The sequence below is a fragment of the Hippocampus bargibanti genome, linkage group LG18 (genome assembly GCF_051943395.1).
Source record: "Hippocampus bargibanti isolate YZ-2025 linkage group LG18, ASM5194339v1, whole genome shotgun sequence".
In the NCBI taxonomy this organism is placed as follows: domain Eukaryota; kingdom Metazoa; phylum Chordata; class Actinopteri; order Syngnathiformes; family Syngnathidae; genus Hippocampus; species Hippocampus bargibanti.
The window spans coordinates 5892404-5912816 of record NC_142751.1 but is presented as its reverse complement, the minus strand read 5'-3'; the positions used below and the strand labels follow the sequence as shown (position 1 = coordinate 5912816).

General features: G+C 41.1%; 1 protein-coding gene across 2 annotated transcripts in view; it reads right to left on the bottom strand.

Annotated features, from left to right (window-relative positions):
* Positions 1-9208: 9208 nt before the first annotated feature.
* Positions 9209-20413, bottom strand: part of LOC148884391 (leucine-rich repeat transmembrane neuronal protein 4-like) — a 37045-nt gene continuing 25840 nt past the window's right edge. For both annotated transcript variants that reach the window (XR_016118318.1, XM_089020873.1), the window contains exon 3: positions 9209-11765. Coding sequence is in view for 1 of the 2 variants with exons in the window: in XM_089020873.1 (XP_088876999.1) it covers positions 11700-11765 (66 nt within the window). In the remaining variant the exon portion in view is untranslated. The remainder of the gene's footprint in view (positions 11766-20413) is intronic.

Genomic DNA, 20413 nt, shown 5'->3' with positions numbered 1-20413 from the left:
GATCATCTGCTGCTTTTGCGGAGTAGACAAGCACACACACACACACACACACACAAACACACACACACACACACACACACACACACACACACACACACACACACACACACACACACACGCACGCACGCACACACGCACACACACACACTGTTTTTTTCTTATAATAAAAAAAATAATAAAACTGAGTGATCCCACACATGACAACAAGAATATTGGCATGCGGCTCTTCTCGTGTATGGTGTTGTCCAGATAACTAACACAACAATGTGGGCACTTGTTTAACAATGCTGTACAAAGCGCAGACTTAATGTGTTCATAGGTGGTGTTTTTTGTTCTTTAGCTTTCGCGCCGTTCTTGGACTGAACACGGCCAATTTGAGTCCCAGAGTCTCTTCACTCCCCTTCGGCAGGCATTGTTATTATTTAATTCACTGCCAATCATGAATTTATTCTGGAATTGAAAATATGACATTCCCGAATTGGTTCGGGCTTTGTTTTTTCGTGCTTGGGTGCTGATAAAGTGCTGGCCAGGGCCTTTAGTAATGTTTTTTCTTTTCCACCAGGGGCATATTTTCCCTTTTTCTATGTTAGCGCTTTGTTCCAGCTTCAGCTGTTGTTAAAGCTTTTGACTTTTGTTTATGTAGACATTAGTAAGAAATATTGTGCTAAGTCTATTCTCTTTGTCTTTTCTGTAATACCGTACAATAGCTATCTGGCTGGCTAGCTATTAGCTATCTATTGGCTTGCTAGCTAGCTTTCTATCGATTTGTCTTACTATTCTATTTGAGTTCCGGTTTGAGTGAATGCTGGCGCGTATGGCTGCCGCTGCTCACCCACAGAAACACGTATCCTTTGATTGTAAAGTGAGCTTGAGAGTTTTGAAAGGCGCTTATAAATGAAATGTATTATTATTATTATTATTATTATTATTATTATATAAACCAATCTGTACAGTTTGTATTGCATTATATTTTGGACAGCCGCTCTCATTTCAAGCTCATATAACTCCATACCCATATAATTTAGGAATTAACTCTTCTTTCCGATGAAAGAAGAGAGTGTAAGGTTTCTAACGCTCTATTGAATGTTCATGTAGTCCTAAAACTCAATATTCTGTGGGTCCAGGAATTCAAGTGACAATGACAAAAACCCTGGCACTGGAGTGGGCACATTTTTGCAGATGTCTGGCAATGAATGAGTTAACAGGGAATCCAGACTGCTTGAAAATTAAAAGAATGAGAAGCAAGGACAACTATTTTGAGGTGTTGCCTCCCGTTGCTTGTTGTCATTTTCATTTTCACGGTGGTGACTGACACATCACAGAAACAAGGACATGAACATGCAACACAGACACACTGAGTTTCTGGATCACGTTGACGAAAAGCATAAGCATTGTAAATAACGGTACAGTATAGGGGAAAAGGTATGATGGTCATTAAAGCCTGATAATGACTCGAGATCAGCTGTTAAAGACATTACGAATGGTTGACTTTGATCGAAAATGATTCAAGGGCATGCTCCAAGTTTTAGACCGGGACCGGGTGGGCCCTCAGTTAAGATTAAAATTTGGTAAGCTTCAAAGCTGGAGATTACACAGGTTTCAAGCAGTGGCGCCCCTCTCTGAGACAAAAAGGATCCCGTGCCTAAACTGAAAGAAATTGCACATTTAAGTGTCATCTGAAATTAAGCTGCTTTCTGCAGGGGGGGGGGTGATTATATAGTGAGTCAACTAGTACGTTCGGCAAGTTGATGCAAATATGAAGCAAAGCCCAGAAGCAGGAAGAGGAATATGGCAAATGTTATTTTGCCATGCAACGATCTGTTTCTGCCGCAGTCCTTGTCTTGGAATATTAAAGTCTTGTTTTTTTTTCAATCACATGGCAGCTTGCATTTCCATTTCAAATACATATATATCTTTTTAAGCAACACATTACTTTTGTGAGCAGGATGTATTTCTACTGTGTTTACTGCACTTTTTATTCTTTGTTAGATGAGGACTCCCCACCCGCAAATTGTCACAATCCCCCTAACATATTACGATACGAAATTCGATGTCACCATTTAGCTCGGAGCTCAACATCCTTTTCCAGGGGCAGCTCTGTTGAAGGGCTTCAGAGCGGCAATGGTTATTAGCCGGAGAGCAGAAACCCCATGAATAATGCATCATATCTGCTGTGAGGCATACAGCACTGGCTGCTCTGCCACTTCACATGCCACTGATGGCGAGTGAGTTGTGGAGATCATTGTGAACAGCAACCAATCTGAAAGTGACACAAAAAGAATGAAGGGGTGTTGATGTGATTGGGAGCAAAGGCCTGTATAAAAATGTCAAAAAGGTCATTTTGAAGCGGATGTTTCACTCAGATTTCACAGGATCGGAAGAAGCCACAATGACCCCAAGCCTGGAAGGACAACATGATGTGCGCCAGAACCACATTTGGCTGAACTGGCACGCAACTCGTAGATCCAGAAACTGTGTGTGCCACTTTTTGATGGGCAGCCTTGAAATTGAAAGTAAGCAGTTACATTTCATTTACTTTCATTTTCATTTTGTGAAGTCCAACTTCATCACAATCACCAACTGTGAACCGACGCTCGGTGGTAAGACCTTTTGCAGAGATCCAAAATGACCCAAATCCCAAAACATCACCAAAGATGACTCATAGGAATTATACTATACTATACTATACTATACTATACTATACTATACTATACTATACTATACTATACTATATGGAGACCGAAAATGCCAGATCTATGCAAATGCACACAGAACTGTGAGTCTGATAGGCTTCTCTGCAGGACTGGGGTGATATGCGGCAATGACGGCTGACATATAAGGCAGAATGGCTTGCCCTTACGCTGTGCATGTTTTCCCTGCCATTTTCAGAGTGAACTTGACGCAAATGAATTGTTTACGTCGTAAACAATTTGTGTCGAGTCTCTGACTGGTTGGCCACCCGTGGTTTACGACATAAATTAAATAAATACGACATTGAACGAAAAAGACAAGGACTGGGCAGATGAACTCAACCGCTTTTTCAATCGGTTTGACAAGACGCCAGCCGCCCCCGGCCCACCGTCAACTTCACCTGTAGCTGCACCTGCACCAACTCTCACTGTGGCCTTACCCTCCCTGCCCCCTCTCACGACCAGCTTTCCACAACCAACATCTGCCCTCCCAACTGTTGCCACACCCTCAGCCGCCACTCTGCCTCCTGGTTCCTGCCTGTCTGTCACAACTGCGCAGGTGAGGAACCAACTGAGGAGGATGAAGGTGAGGAAGGCAGCAGGTCCGGATGACATCAGTTCCCGACTCCTCAAGACCTGCTCCGACCAGCTGTGTGACATTGTCCAGCACTTGTTCAACCTGAGCCTGAAGCTGGGCAGAGTTCCACAGCTGTGGAAAACGTCATGCCTGGTCCCAGTGCCCAAGATTGCCAACCCCAAAGAGCTCAACAGCTACAGACCGGTGGCGCTGACGTCTCACCTGATGAAGACGCTGGAGAGACTCGTCCTCGCCCACCTGCGACCGCTGGCAAGCTCATCGCTGGACCCGCTGCAGTTTGCCTACCAGCCCAGCATCGGTGTGGAGGATGCCATCATCTACCTCCTCCATACGGCGTTGCTGCACCTGGAGAATGCTGGGAGCACGGTGAGGATCACATTCTTCGATTTCTCCAGTGCCTTCAACACCATCCAGCCCAGTCTACTGGGGGACAAGCTGCAGCATGCCGGAGTCGACCATCACCTCACATCCTGGATTACAGACTACCTCACAAACAGGCCACAGTACGTGAGGGTAAAGAACTGTGAGTCGGACAGGCTTCTCTGCAGCACCGGAGCGCCGCAGGGAACAGTCCTGGCTCCATTCCTCTTCACCCTCTACACCTCGGACTTCAACTACAACACCCCAACCTGCCACCTTCAGAAGTTCTCTGACGACTCAGCTATTGTCGGCCTCATTACAGAGGGAGACGATAGGGAGTACAGGGGACTGACAAAGGACTTTGTGGACTGGTGCCAGCAGAATCACCTCCAGATCAACACTGGCAAAACCAAGGAGCTGGTGGTGGATTTCTGCAGGAAACAATCGTCACCTGCACCATTGAACATCCAGGGTTCGGACATTGAGAGGGTGACCTCCTACAAGTACCTGGGTGTTACTCTCAACAATAAACTGGACTGGACAACAAACACGGATGCCCTAATCAAAAAGGGACAGAGTCGCCTCTTCCTCCTCAGGAAACTGAGGTCTTTTGGAGTTCAGGGGTCACTCCTAAAGACTTTCTATGACTCTGTGGTGGCATCAGCCATCCACTATGGCATTGTCTGCTGGTCAGGCAGCATCACCACCCGGGACAGAAAAAGACTGGAGCGCTTTGTCAAGCGGGCCAGTTCTGTCGTGGGCTGCTCGCTGGACTCTCTTGAGGAGGTGGGCAACAGACGGACGCTAGCTAAACTAAAAGCTATGACGGACAGCCCCTCCCACCCCCTCCTGCCCATCCTGACAGCTCTGGGTAGCTCCTTTAGCCAGAGACTATTACACCCGCGCTGCAAGAAGGAGAGGTACCGCCGCTCGTTCCTACCGACTGCTGTCAGGCTTCACAATTCCCAATGATCACATGTGAAAAAAAAAACAAAAAAAAAAAAAAAAAAAAAAAACTGGACACTTGTAAATATGGGTTGTTGCAATATATCTAAATGCATCTCTTGATTCTGCACTATGTACAGTCTTGTTTATAGAACGGTTTTTGCACATCTACATTTGCACAGTATACAGTTGACATTTTTATTTTGTTATGCTTAGAATATCTTGTTTTCTATCCTTTCACTCCCATCCCAACCCCATCCCTCTTCAATTGCTGCTGTGGACTGCAAATTTCCCCATTGCGGGACGAATAAAGGTATTCTGATTCTGATTCTGATTCTGATAAATGATTGATTTTCATCTCACGCACATGCGTGTTTACGTCACATCATCAGCTTGATAGCGTAATTTCACGACTATGAGGTGCACTTAAAAGTCTTCACGACTCTCAGGTGCCCTTAAAGGACAACCGACGTCTCCGGATAAGTTGTGTCCAGAATTTGTAAAATTGCTTCAAATGACTTCTACTGAGCGTATTTTACAAAGATTCCACCGCATATAGCTATACTTTACGTTTTAAGACTCGCGCTTCATATTCCAGAAGTCTTGTTTTTGAGTTGGTGACGAGTCCTCACCCTACGTCACTGAAGGAACGCCCATCACCGAGAAAGGACATACCTTCACCTCAATGCATTTTGCGGTACTTTGTTTGGTCTGAAAACTTTGTGTTGATGGCGAAATTAGAAGGAAAACACATAAATAATGCGATGGTGAATTGTTGTGTGTTGCGCCAAGACTTCTACAGTGTATTTGATGTTCGCTTACAAAACGTCCCAGGAGACAATTTACACGGAGCTTTGTCGCCCTCTTCTGTCTTTTTTCGGCTACTGTGAGTAATAAAGAGTTTGTCACTACATTTCTTTCCAGATGCATCAAAATGACCGGAATTAATTCTTTCATCGATTGCAAACATGTATGCTTTCCTCTTCAGAACTATTTGAATCATATTCATTACTGGATGAGTAACAAGAAAACATATTTTTCGAATCTGAAGCCATTGTTTTGATTCTCCAGCAAGGCAAGACGTCTTGGGTTGACACCACGAACAAGGGGGCGGGACCTTCGGAAACTGGCCACTTCCGGGTTCAATTTGAAGTAGTTTTTGGACACTTTAAGGCATTTTTATTGGTGTTTTGCATTTGACTAAAAATATCATACTGCATGTTTTGGGTATTTTAGATGCTATAAAACGTTTTTCTGATGTCAGTTAGGAAACGAAAAAGTGATGTCGGTTATCCTTTAAAAGTCTTTTCTCCAAAATGTGCAGCGCGCGCTATGGTCACGGAATTACGGTACATAGAGGATGAATGGCAGCGCCAGCGCCAAACATTTTTTACGCTTGTCATGTGGACGCCCCTTGAGTGCCGGCCCCTTAAGAGCCGCATGAAATCAGCCAAAGAGCCGCATGCGGCTCGGGAGCTGCGGGTTGGCCAGGCCTGCTCTACACCTTGGACTTCAGCTAAAACACTCCAATCTGCCACATACAGAAGTTCTCTGATGACTCTTCGTGGACTGGTACCAGCAGAATCACCCCCAGATCAACCCCAGGTAAAGCAAGGAGTTGGTTGTGGAATTCCCCATGAAACAATCCTCACCTGCACCGATGAACATCCAGGGTACGGACATAGAAAGGGTGACCTCCTACAAGTACCTAGGTGTTCTTCTCAACAATAAACTGAAATAATACGGATGCCCTGATCAAAAAGGGTCAATCGCTTCTTCTTATTCAGGAAACTGAGGTCTTTTAGGGGTCAGGGGTCACTCCTTAAGACCTTCTATGACTACTAAACTACACTACAGCCATCCATTATGGAATTGACTGCTGGTCAGGCGGCATCACCACCTGGGACAGAAAAAGACTGGAGCGCCTTGTCAAGAGGGCCAGTTCTGTCCTAGGCTGCTCCCTGGACCCTCTGGAGGAGGTGGGCAACAGATGGACACTAGCTCCACTAAAAGCTATGATGGACCGCCCCTCCCACACCCTACTGCCCACCCTGCCAGCACTGGCTAGCTCCTTCAGCCAGAGACTGTCACGCAAAAAGGAGAGATACCGCCGCTCGTTCCTACCGACTGCTGTCAGGTTTCTTAATAAACACACGTAAAAAAACAAACAGACCTGCACTCACACAATGTAAATAGCACACCCGCCTTATGTCGAGTCAATAGAGTTACATATATCAAATATGCTTTTTATACTGTATTTGTGTACTTTAGACTATGTACAGTTCTTTTTATGAAACATGTTTATGTAGTTGTACATTTTAGTCTTCTGACATTATTTTTCGTTTGTTTTCTTTTGTGCATAGAATACGTTGTTTTATCTATTGACCACTTAGCCCCCTTTTCAACTTTGCTGCTGTAGATTGCGAATGTCCCCATTGTGAGCTTTCTGATTCTGAAAAAAAAGTATTTCTGATTTACCTCAAGCAGGACAGTTGGGGTCAATTCAACATTTGTGTTGGTTTCTGTTTTTTTCATTTCTGTCATAAAATATACTGTGGTCTTTGTTTTGCTAATGGATGGAACAACACCATCAAGCAGATGCTCGTCAACATGTGCAGGTCCATCCTCCTGAAGTCAGACATCAAAGCAGGTCATCATTCGTCATGAGAATCATGAGAACATACCATTTTACTCTGTACTGAACCTCTAAAAACGAAACATACATTTTCTGGGATCTGGATGTTGTGCCGCAATAATATCAAGCTGCCGTATTTACAGAAATGCTATATTTACTGGTGTGCTTTTGCTAAATAATGAGTTGAGTACAGTAAATGAGTGAACTTGTTTGGCTGAGTGAAGGTATGATTGTTACCCGGTGAATAGATTAGATTAAATGACTTTTTTTGGGGTCTCAGAATGTAGCCAGAGCAGCAAAAAAGGTAGTTCGACCTTTCATTTAAAGAACCTGAGTTTGAGAATATGCATCAGCACAGCCAGTTGCACACTCAAAAAGAATGGTGAGTGTCCCGTGAATGGTGGAAAATCATATTTGTCAGAGTTGCAGATAATACAAAGTACAAGTCACTGTGGATAATCCATTGACTTCATGCTCAGCACTTGCATTGCAGGCAAAATATTTTTGTCCGCTTCTGGCACAAACAAAACACCATCCATTCCCATTATAATTAGGTGGCAGAAATCCCGGTTCACTAAATGATAACACAAACAGAGTTGTTACTCGTCTAAAGGGTACACTTCACTGAAATTGATGTCGACATTCACAGAGCCAGATGATCGCTACACATGGATTGCAGAGAAGAAACGTTCCAGAAAGATCGAAAAGCAAAAAGGAGGTCGTATCATCACTTTGAGAATTCATCTGGTTCTCAAAACCTGGTGGCTCGTCGGGATTGAACTGATTAGTTGACTTGTAAATATTTATTTTCCACATCAGTGTAGAATAGTGAATTTGAAGAAATAGTTAAACAAATATATTATATGATGTATCTACATTTTTTTCCTTTTGAAAAGCTATATGGTGAATGCAGGAATGCGACTTGCTTGGTCCAGTACCTCCAACAATGTGACAAACCACAAACTACTGTTTTAAATGAGAGCCATTGGCATTACCGTGAAATCTACGTTCCCCCAATGACAAGTTATGACTGCGGAAACCATTCATTGGTACTCCTCAAACCACTGTTGAGGACTTCCATGATTTAAAAACAATGATGAAGGATTTTTTTCTCAGAACTTTGATATCATAGTCACTCCCTCTTCAGGTCAGCACAATCAAAACACCGCCATTGAAATCGCTTCCTCCCCCTTGCCATCGATTCAATAAATAGTTGACTAAAAATTCCACAGTTGCACTTTGTAAATGATATTGTAACTTCACCTCTCTAAATATAAGCACAAGTGTCCATTGATCAATATTTCACACAATTACTTGACACTTGCTCGCTGCACATTCAAAAGTGTTGCTGCTGGTCACTGCAGCACTGCTTGATGACGCTTTGAATTGTTTACACAGCTGGTATTGGTTGGGACTAGCGCAAAATTGGTATCCTTACATTATGAAAAATACCTCTATATTTTTGTTGGTCCACCTGTTTAGGAACACTCTTGCTCCATCTTCAGATTTTTCTTGTGAGTTCAAGAACTAAATTGTGTCACAGATTTACAAGAAAAAAACTTGGGAATCACATCACAATAAGCTACTCTTAGCGCTATAGCACTATTTGTCCAGGTAACGTTGAAGAAACCAGGGCCAAACATAGGGAGGAGGTGATCATGTCATCGAGGCGAGATTAGCGAAGCGATACCCATGGGAGCATTCTGAATACCAACCATCTGCTCTTACAGCTTGATAAGTTCCGAGCACAGTGAACATGGGGAGGGATCAATAATCACAAGCCCCTCTTGAGTTATCCACCAGAAGCATAATTAGGGCCGTTGCAGCTCGCAACAGGGGCTGCCGTGAACAAGAACTGTTGAGCAGGGATCAATGTTCTTCCCCTCTAAATTAATGAGGCTAATGCTGATGTAATAGCTTCGGCACTCCAAATCCGTAGGGAATCGGTTGCGCATACATGTGCAATGCTGAAAAGCCTCAACAATTATGAACAGGGTATGGCTAGGTCATATTTTATTTCGTTTGTGTAAGCTCTCAGTCATACAGGAGTGGTCCATCAATGAAAAGGTTTCTTCAGTCGTCATTTGTACAGATGACGGCTGAAGAAACCTTTTTCATCATATTTTATTTGATCACGTCATATTGCTGATCAATCAAGTTGAGAGTTTCATTTAAAAAACACAGAGTTGAAAGTGAACAAAAACATACAGCCGCTTACTAATCAACAACGGTAAAGAAAGCAGGAAATTTACATTACAAAACGCTGTTTTTTTTTTCAGTCTAAAAAGGGAGACATTGAAGGGTTTTGAGAAGCATGTCACAACGCAATATACAGTTTCGTAAATATGAAACACTAGCACACAAAGATCCGCGCGCCGGATGTCCATTTTCGGAGGGGTGAAAGGGATGGTGATTTGAAGGAAAGTGAAACAAGTCATTTGATGATGTGAAAAGGGCTCAGTTATCTCAACCGGACAGGTCTGAGCAAATGCCATCTCTGCACGAGTCATGAGCTGCTCTTGAGGGGAATCTGTTCTCGGAAATAAAAATTTGGTAGAGTGTCAATTTTTGAGCGAATGGGAAAGGAAGGTAAAAGTAGAAAGCAGAAGAGCAAATGGAAAATCTGTTGGTAAGCTTTTATGGCATTTCAGGATGGGACCACTTGTGAAAACAGGGTGAAGGTTGGACAGTTTACACACGCACATGTACTATCCAGGTATAGACATTTTGAAGGAAATGTTTTCCTTGCTCAAATTTCCCTGTGGAACAACAACAACAACAAAATGTCACTATTGTCCTGTTAACTCGTTCACTGCCAGACGATGTGCAAAAATGTGTCCACTCCAGTCGCAAGGTTTTCGTCATTTTCACTCAAATTGCAGGCCCCACAGATAATTTAGTTTTAGGACTACAAAAACATTCAATCCAACCTTTGAGTCTCTTCTTTCATCAGAAACAAATTCCTAAGGTATATGGGTCTAGAGTTATCTGAGCTTGAAATGGGGGCGGCCGTACAAAACGCAAATGATCCCCGCTCATGGGAGGGACAAACATTGCCAGAGGTCTGACCAGAGCTTTATCAGCACCCCCAAAAAAACCAAAACCCCAAAAAAATTTGGGAATGGTGCTCCATGTCATGGTTTTCAATTCCCGAACAAATTCAGGAATGGCAGTGAATGAGTTAATATGTCTATTTACTGATAACATGTCATGATAGTATGGTATTGTCAGTTTCATTAGCTACTTGCCCAAATCCAAATACACCGCTAAATTTTGCAGCAGAAAATGGGGAACATTAATAATGTTGAATTGATAGTTTTTATGGGGTGAGGGGGAGAAGAGGCACCGACACAGACCGCTTGGTCTTTATATTACCATAAAACTTTGGCAAAAGTGTTCGCATGTTAAACTGTTGTAATTCCTCATTTTGTGTCCACACAAATCAATACCAAGATGTACAAGTCTCGTGTTGGATGAATGCATTGATGCCTCAAAGGAAAGGAGGAAATGTTGCCTGATGGCAAAGGAATCAAAATTGTTTAGAGGAAACAGATTGCTTCATTGACATTTTGGGCGAGCGATGCTGCCATGATAAGGAGAGACGAACAGGAAAAGTGGTGCCTTTGGCTAAGGTGAAAAATGACATGAAAAAAATAGCCTTAAAGGATATCATTAATTACATTATACGCTAAGAAAGTTACTTTTGATTCATGACCAATACTTTTTTTCCTGCCTCCACAATCCTGATTACATTTTCAGTTCAGGAAATTCAACCAGGGAGGGACCGATCGCCATTACAAACCACATTGGAAATAAAATGTACAAAAACAAAACAATTAAATTACAAACACACAACAACAAAAGTCATTGGACTTGGGATAGTCTTGGCTCTGGCTAATTTCCTTTCTTTTGACTCATCTCTTCTTATGACAGCCTGCAACCAGGTTATCTGAAACAACTGGTTGTAAAAAAAAAAAAGGGATCCCGTGAGGCACATTTACGCCATCCAAACCTTGCTCAGAGAAAAGTCAGTTTTGTAGGATAGCATACTGCTGTCCTAAGGAATCAAAGTGGGCTTTGAAATTGCATACTGTCTCTGTCAGCAAGGCCCATCGATGAGTTCATGTTTCTCAATAAGATTTTAAAGCAATCTGGCATATGTACAGTCTTGATCCTCAAATCTAACCACAGTGTCCTCATAGAGCCAATAAGCAAATGTGGTTGATATCAGCCGTTGCTGAGTCGTTATTGTGAGATTTCCTCCATATTAGGCCCTCAGTACAGAAACTAATATTAACAAGTATCACAGCCTTTGATTCTGTCCACACTGTTTTCTAGTAAATTCCAGAAAGGTTTTTAGTGATTCATTTCAATAGGATCCTTAGGCTGTTCTCCACATACCACACTCTGTAATAATATTTTATGTGTTGGTGGGTAAGTTGTTCCCAGCACGATCCAAAAGCAGTTCCTTCTAATGGATGGAAGGCAGCTCCCCCAGCCACGTGCCAGGTAATGGGCGTCGACATGTATACTCGTTCTGCAAGAACACAGATGAAAAGATTTGGTTAGAAACATCTAACAATGTTTCTATGCCTTTCAGTGGTACCTGCCAAAGTGTTTAAGTAATTGCGGTGATTGGCGATTACATTGTAGTGCGGTGAAAACAATGCAAGACAGACAGGGTCTGACAAAGGTAGCTAAAAAAAGTTGTCCAATTTGCAAAAACATTGCATCATGGAGAGATGATTAAAAGAAATCAGAATCAGAATCAGAATCAGAATCAGAATCATATTTATTGCCAAGTATGTAGGCCACACAAGGAATTTGTTTCCGGTAGAAACAAATATATAATATAATATATATATAATATAGAAATATAGGCACAAGAAATTGATAATGTCCCAATGCCATGATTACCATGGTTATTCTTGGGCTACATAAGGGCGAGTTATATGTCCAATAAACAGAGAAGAAAAAGAAAGCACTGGAGTTAACCCTGTTTTTGCTCAATAAATATATATTGTTAATGCTGCTTCCCAAATGTTATTCATAAACACTAAAACACGAAGAAATGGAAACATCCTGTTCAAGTTCCTTATAAAATGCAATTTCTGCAAGAACTACATGTGAATGTATTACGTAGCCTTCCCCAACGAAAACCGATGGGGAAGGTTGAAGAATTAACCGAAATGTTAATTGAATGAGACTGATATATGTCCATATAAAATACTGGTGTAAAATATCAGAATTTAGGGACTTTTTTTCTGAGGTGGGGTTGGCGATTAGGGAATAGTACCGTATTTTCTGATGTATAAAAAAGCCTTAATTGTCTTCAAAAGATGCCCCTGTGCCTTATACGCAAGCGCACCTTATACGTATATGAACTAGTATTTTAACTGACATCAGAAAAATGTTTTATAGCATCTAAAAACATGCAGTATGATATTTTTAGTCAAATGCAAAACACCAATAAAAATGACTTAGTGTCCAAAATCTGCAAAAAAATTGAGCTGCGAATTGGGCATTTTCAGAAAGTCCCGCCCCCAATTCGTGACGTCACGCCAAGACGTCTTGCATTGCTTGTGAATCAAAACAATGGCTTCAGATTCGGAGAATATGCTTTCTTGTTACACAACCAGTTATGAATATGATTCAAATAGTTCTGAAGAGGAAAGCATATATGTTTGCAATCGATTAAAGAATTATATGTGCCATTTTGAGGCAACTATGGGGGTAAATTTCTCATCCAAAAAAAAGAGGCACAAAATGGCGACCTCCGGTGGCGACCTCCGGTGGCCACCTCCGCTTCCACGGGCTGATAAATTCCTTATATGGAGCTTGGATGCCTCTTCTGGCGGCTTTTGGGTGCAACACGGTTCTCAGATCAAACATGTACAGCAAAATACATTGACGTGATGGAAAGACTGCTACAATGTGTCTTTTTTCGGTCAGGGGGCGGTCCTTTCGTGACGTCACGTACGGACTCGTCACCAATTAAAAAACAAGATTTCCTGAATATTCAGAGCGAGTCTTAAAACGTAAAGTATAGCTGTATGCAGTGGAATCTTATTAAAATATGCTCAGTAGAAGTCATTTGAACCCATTTTACAAATTATGGACACAACTTGTCCGGTGACGTCGGTTGTCCTTTTAATGAGCTGAATATTTAGAATTTGGAATAGTTTGGATCTGACAAGAATGTGTAGTAAAGAAAACAGGTGATGCAGCAAGAAACTCATTTCTTTATTTTAAGTAAACAAGAAAGGAAGCCAAGATATAAAAACAGCATATGCAGTACACAAATTTGATTTTTTTTTTCACATTCCTTGGCCATTTGCATCGTTTCATATCTACCGGGGGATGAAATCCTCACGCTTGTGCAACATGCATTTTTCAGCACTCTTTAGTATTTCATCCAATGGTGAAAATGCACATATGGTTACATATGTATTGTAAAATATAACGTGTTTTGTTGCTTCATTTTTCAGCGTTGGTTGCTCAAACCCAATAAATGATTTTTTTTCTTCTTGTAGACTGTAACTTGATTCAACTGTGATTCAAATTTAAGATTGCCATTAAGGCAGTGACAGAGACTCGGCCACTCATGAAATCAGTGGCATAACCTTGCACGCTGCGGGAATTCACTGAAGGCTCGCGCGATTCAATTAATCCTACTGTAATGTGCATGAACATTTACACAGTCTTCTTTTGTAGTCATTATCTTTTCTTGGCATTCTAGTTAAAAAATTACATTCACTATTAATATTCTTCCGACCTTCTTTCCATTTAGTCAGCCTGCTGCCTCGAATAAAATGCTCACATCATTGATGAGGTCAGGGAAGGCTGCCCATTATTAAATAGGTTTTTGCACCCGTCACTCGAGATTAGCTTGACTTTTGCTATCTTTGCATAAGTAGATGATGCATTTCACTTTACTTTAACAGAGTCTCGCTTCCAAGCTGGCAAGATCCCAGCAGAAACTCAGCAAGGAAGATGGGCTTGGACCCTTGAGTTAAAACCAATGCGAGGTGACCGCTGGTTGGGCATTGATACCACTGATGGTCTCATTAATCATGTTATCAGGTCATGTCATGGATATTTTGCCTCGAAGCACAGCAAGGCATTTAAAAAGGAATATGATGTCCGGAGACAAGCCAACAGCCGACATGATACATAGATTAATTTGAGTCCTGGAGACTCAACTGACCCGCCTGATAACACACACACACCTCTCATGTCCTGTATGACATTTTTCTCTGAGTCTTGACTTCAAGTAGTTGTGGATAAAGACAAACGATGCTCACAGAGATGAAGGTGCTTTCAATTTCAACTATTTTGATCAATAGCTCATATATTCAGTGGTGACTTGGCTTATGCAGTAACACTTCCAATTCTCTCGCGTGACTCTGTACTTTCAGATGAACCGTTTCAACCTTTTAAGATGAATATGGCTAAAGTCATGAGCAAAACATTTTGAAAACATTAATACCGAGAGGGCGGACCGGGTCTTGAACTCACAACTTATGCACGACGATGCCATCACAGTGCAGAGGTTGTGAGTTCAAGACCCAGTCCGGCCTCCCTGTGGCCCTAATGAGGAATAAGCCATATAGAAAATGGATGGATTATCCTGAGAAATGTAGGTTATGCTTGTGTGGGCCATGGCTTTGGTCTTAGACCCATCCAGTGAGCAGCAATTGCCCACTTTCACTAATCAGAATTTAAAAAAATAAAAAAAAACTTCTCAAATAAAATAGAGGTCAATTGGGATATGAAAAAAAAACATTTGTTTTGAAACTTTGCAATTCTCTTAAAATAAAAATACCGAAGACAAGATTCAACTTAAAACAGGAATGCCCGAAGACAGCTGGAATGGGCTCAGGCACCCCCACGACCCCAGGCCGGAAAATGAATGAATGAATGAATGAATGAATCTTTGGAGTCATCTAAAAAGAACTGAAATGAGTACAAAGTGATATTGGAGAAAATTCATTTTTTTCCCCACACATAGTTCCTGTTTTCATTAGACAGACATTAAACAAAAGCAAATGCTACAAATGAAATAACATTCTGATATATTACTATTTGCCTAAGTAGGCTAATGGAATAGATATATTACCACTGATGATATACCTGTACATCAATATCATAATTTGATTAAAAAACTGTACTCTTGTATTGTAAATAGCACAGCCACCTTATATTGATGCAATACAGCTACATATATCAATATGCCTTTTCCTTGATACTTGCACTATGTACAGTTTTCTATGAAACAATTTTGCACAGTTACAGTATACACCTCAGTCTTCTGACATTGTTGTATTCATGCAGTCATTAAAGGTGCAATCACAAAAATACTTTTCAATAAATAGGTATACGTATCACCTCTCATCTGGGAAGCCAATTGCTTCAACCAAACAAGAACATTGTCCTCTTGTGTGCCCTATCTTCTAATTTTGACTACATCTTACGTGATAACTTGAATAGAAACAAAAGGCAGAGAGTGTGCGTGTGGAAGCACATATCTTTCATCTTCAAAAAGAGTTGTGGTTTTACAGCTAATTCCTTTTCAAACATTCTTTTATCTTTGGGCGAAATGTCTGATAGGAGGGGAAATTAATGAGCTGGGGCAGAAGAATTGAGCATACCATCATGATCATTAAAAAAAAAAGAATACAAAATGGGAATGGCAGATTCCTGATCAAGCAGAAATGGGAAAACAGCAACCGAGGAATATTACTTGTCAACAATTACGGGAATATCGTACCTTGATATGAAAATCAAAGAGCAAATATTACACCTTGGAGCTACAAAACAGAGTTTAATATCTGCCACAAAATCACTGCAGCATCATTTCCTAGCTTCCTCTGATGGTGAGTTTTGATCATCTTGCGTAAATATCAAACATGATCTGTTCAGTTGGTTCGTTGATAAAGGGAAAGTGTTCACCCTCTGGCATGTATGGATTCAATAAATTTGGGTAACACTAATTCAAAAAGCATCATACAGCTCAGTGGGCTGAATGGATATGATGGATATCATGCTGGGCTCTCTGAAGGATTCTCATTATTTTGTGGTTTCCAAGATTAGACGCATCCCTACGTTTCACCACTTTCATCACTCTTCTTTTCATCTTTTCAAGTGAAAAGCAAAAATGTACGCATTAGTGGTACACAGATTTAGTGTGCATACCTGTACATGGTCAAAATAAATCATGCATGCCAGATGAAGGATGACTGACGTGTTTACAAACTGCCCATAATGGCCACGATTGATCGGTACCTGTGTTAATGGAAGACACGGGTTGGTCAATTATTTCATTGTGACCTTGACATACTGTGAATAAATTGGGGACCAAAAACAAGCCACACCGAGCGGGTGAGGTGGGGCCCTAATTTGTAAACACAGTACCTTGTTAGTGAGCCGATTTTCTCACTTGGGGGGAGCAGGAAAATAAGCATCGTATCGTATTTGGAATCATCCACGTGCTTAATTGCCAGGAACCTCCATTTAACAAAGACCGAAATGCATACATAATTTTATAAATTAGTAGACGAGGCTAGTCTGTCATAACATGGTGTGAAGTCAATGAAATTGACCTTTTGACAACAATGTTAATTATAATTGAAAGAAATGTGAACGGGCATTTTACTAATTATGTGGCTTAAAATTGAGGTTTTCTGTTTTTCATGAAAAATATGGTCAAACACACCAAGGAGGAAATATACGTGGGGTATGCCGACGGTGGGCAAAATACACCCAAATCTATTTGTTGATGTGGTGTTGGATGCGTGGCAATCGAAGTTTGAAATGGACCTCCCCAAATTATCCATGGCCACTTCACCCTTGCACACACCTTTCAATAATAGGTCAAGGGAAGTTGGAAAAAAAGGTCATAGCTATAAGTTGTTCTGTGGCAATACTACATGCATAAAAAATGAGCATGATATAACATAAATACTGTAATATATAAGATGTGAATCTCAGTGCATATTGAGATATAGTACGAACACTATAGGTGGTATTAAACTGAATCGCAAAAAAACAAAACAAAAAAACAGCAATGTTGTATGTTGACGTAGCTCCCAGATCTCCCAGCGGGCATCATACCCGACGGGCTTTGGATAAGACGAGCAAAGCCAGCACGTCTGTGGGCAAGTGTCGTAGTGTATGCACTTATTTACCCAACGTGGGTGAATATGTGCATGTTTTATATGCGCTTCGGCATTGTGATTTATGGTGCTTGTGATTTATTTGGGTGATGGATGAGCGCATTAAGAGATACAGCTATGGCAAGCCTCTCTAAGTCTCTGTCACCGTGGATTGTGTTGTAGCGTAAAAAATACATTAAAACTAAAAAAAAGGATAACTCAATGCAATATCTATGTACTCTCAAAAGTTAAAACAAAGATGAAATCCGGTGGTACCGCTAAAGTTGAGGGTGGAAGGGGCTGGTGGAATCTCTCCCACATGCATATCAAAGCAGTCACAAGCTCTGTTTCATCAAGAAATATTGATTTACTTTACGTTCACATTCTTCAAGTCGCTGTGAAGAAACATGTTATATTCAGTGATATCATTGCTTAACGAATAACACAAAAGGCTTGATTCTGTTCTCTGTTTAACATCAATGTCAATGTAGCTATAAACGGCAACTTCACTCGGATATCATCAAGTGGCAACTACATCAACGCCCATCACAAAGGTAAATATAACGACTTTATTATACAGTACAGTTTATTTCTTTAATTACGATACAATAGCACCTATACTATACATAAAATAAGGTATATTCTGTGTAGTTTTAAGGATCATCTAGTAGAAAATTAGGTTTTATGGGGACCTGAGAACTGATTATTCTCATTTTAATGGTTTCCCATGGGAAAATTATTGTATGGAAGACACATTTTTGGCCTTACACACACTTTCTGGGAACCAATTAGGTTTGTAAGCCTGTATCTACCATTAACGATCTAAAACCAAAGATGCGCCTGTTCAGTCGACAATCTAATCTGTCGAGAAGCCACACATACTATATAGTGTGTGCTGTAAACATGGAGTTTGCTGAAACATTTCTTAACATAACAAGTTTTAGCATAATTAGTTTTTCCCATTTTGAAAGACTGGGGCTGATATCAGACAGGTTTCATTTTAATTAGTTTCCTCTGTGAGCCACAGTAAAGCAAAATTACATAAGTACAGGATAAGTGAGTCACCCTTTTTCAGCACAACCTGGGGGGGGGGAAGCAGAAGGATGTTTCTACTGATGAAAAGTACAGCATAGTCCAAGGACTTTCGAATGGAACGAAAAAACAGTACTTTGTGTGTGATGGTGTCGTTCTTGCTGCAGGTGTTTTGATACCATTTTCTCTCAAGAATTTATTTTTTTTAGGTGGCATGAACATATGAAAATGAAACAAGTTCTGAAGCTTCTTCACCATTGGCCATGCTGTCAAAGCCAATGAACCTTCTACGGTATAAAAATCCTGTAAGGCAATAATGCATTATTCCATGCCGCAGAAATCAATTAAAAAAAGAATTGTAGTTGCTATGATTATAATCAGAAAACACAAGGTTGGGGTTCAATATGAATGCATTTATTTCATTTGGACTTGTAGTAATAGGCATTTAAGGTCGAGTGGCGCAGTTTGAAGTTGCAGAGCGCAGGGAGGGAGGGAGAGACCAAGAGAGAGGGAGAGAGATGGTGGAAGAAATCTTTTCTCCCATTTGTGGACCTCTGTCAAACGGGAATTCACAAACCTGGTCAAAAACCTTGAATCTGAGTAACCTAGATGGCGCCCAAGTAGGCAGCCGTCGGCAAGTGCTCTTACGAGCCTTGCTTTTGTTTTGTTTTTTTTTTTTTTTTTTTTTTGTCTTTGTGTTGTCGTGTGGACTGGATGTGGATTCTTTTTCATCATTTTTGGCCACGACATTCATCAAGGAGAAAACTATTGAGTGGATGCGCCTTCTTGGCAGCACGAATATGCCAGCACTGTTTTTGATTGGGAGGAATGTGCCATTTGCCTGTCATCGTTGGGCAGCTCTGTGGCACTTGTGCATTTGCGCCTGTAATGCGCAGCATTTTCACAGCCCCGCCTTGTTCAGCGGAAAGGTCGCTGTTGTTGGACAGTTTGGGGCTGGATGGACGCATGGCTTGAGGAGCCCGCGAGGAGAACAAAGGAGTGTTAACGCCCAGCGCCGAAGCGTATGTGGAACTGGCACAGCTTGGAATTGAAGCGAATTGACGTGGGACATGAGATGCGAAACAATCTCTTTTCGTCCATGAATGCAGATGTGCACATTCCACCATGGTGTCCTTGATTCACTGGTGAAAAGGAGGTTTTGATCCTCCCTATCATCTAGAACAGCTTTTTGCAACAAAGACGGTGCGGAAAGTCCTTAAGGTTGAAGAGTGTGTGTATTTTGTGTTGTGTCACTTAACTTGTTATTTAGGATTTTTTTTTTTGTTTAACTTGAAGATGGCGCAGCGACAGTGGCTGCCTTTACAGCAGCTGCTGTATCTATGTATTTTTTGCTGATGTTAAATGTAAATTTCACCACAAATAAATGCTCTTCTAATCTAATATAATCTAAAAAATTAATTAAAAAAACATTTAAAAATGTATGCATGAAACATTCTACATTACATGAAGGACTGATTCAGAAGAAGGAAGTTCTGGAAGCCAATAGCGCTAAATGAAGCAACTCCTATTTATATGATGGAATATGTACTGTATGTCCATGCAGCTATTTTCTATCATTAGATCCAATATGGTGAGATGCAAGCGACTCTTGATTGCCGTGAGTTTTCCTGGGATTGCGAAAGTTCTTAATTTAATTAATTTACCTTAACATAATGTGGATCATGACGACGAGGAGCAGTAATTACAGCGGAAGAGAAAGTGATATGTATCTCATTAAACTAAGCTGGTTAGAAAGTACGAAACATTCAGGAGCTGTTTGAAGTCGGAAAGACTCACATTGGGAGACTTTGAAAAACAAGGAAGCAATTCTGGCTTTTCCCGATTCTGGCAGTTTCCATGCTCACAGTGAATTGCTCGAAGCTCGACAGGCAGTCCAGCTAATATATTTGTTCATGTATCTGTCCTGTATGTTGCAGTTTTTGGGCAATATATAATTGCACGTTGTTGTTTGTGTTGTCACACATGAATATTGTTAACA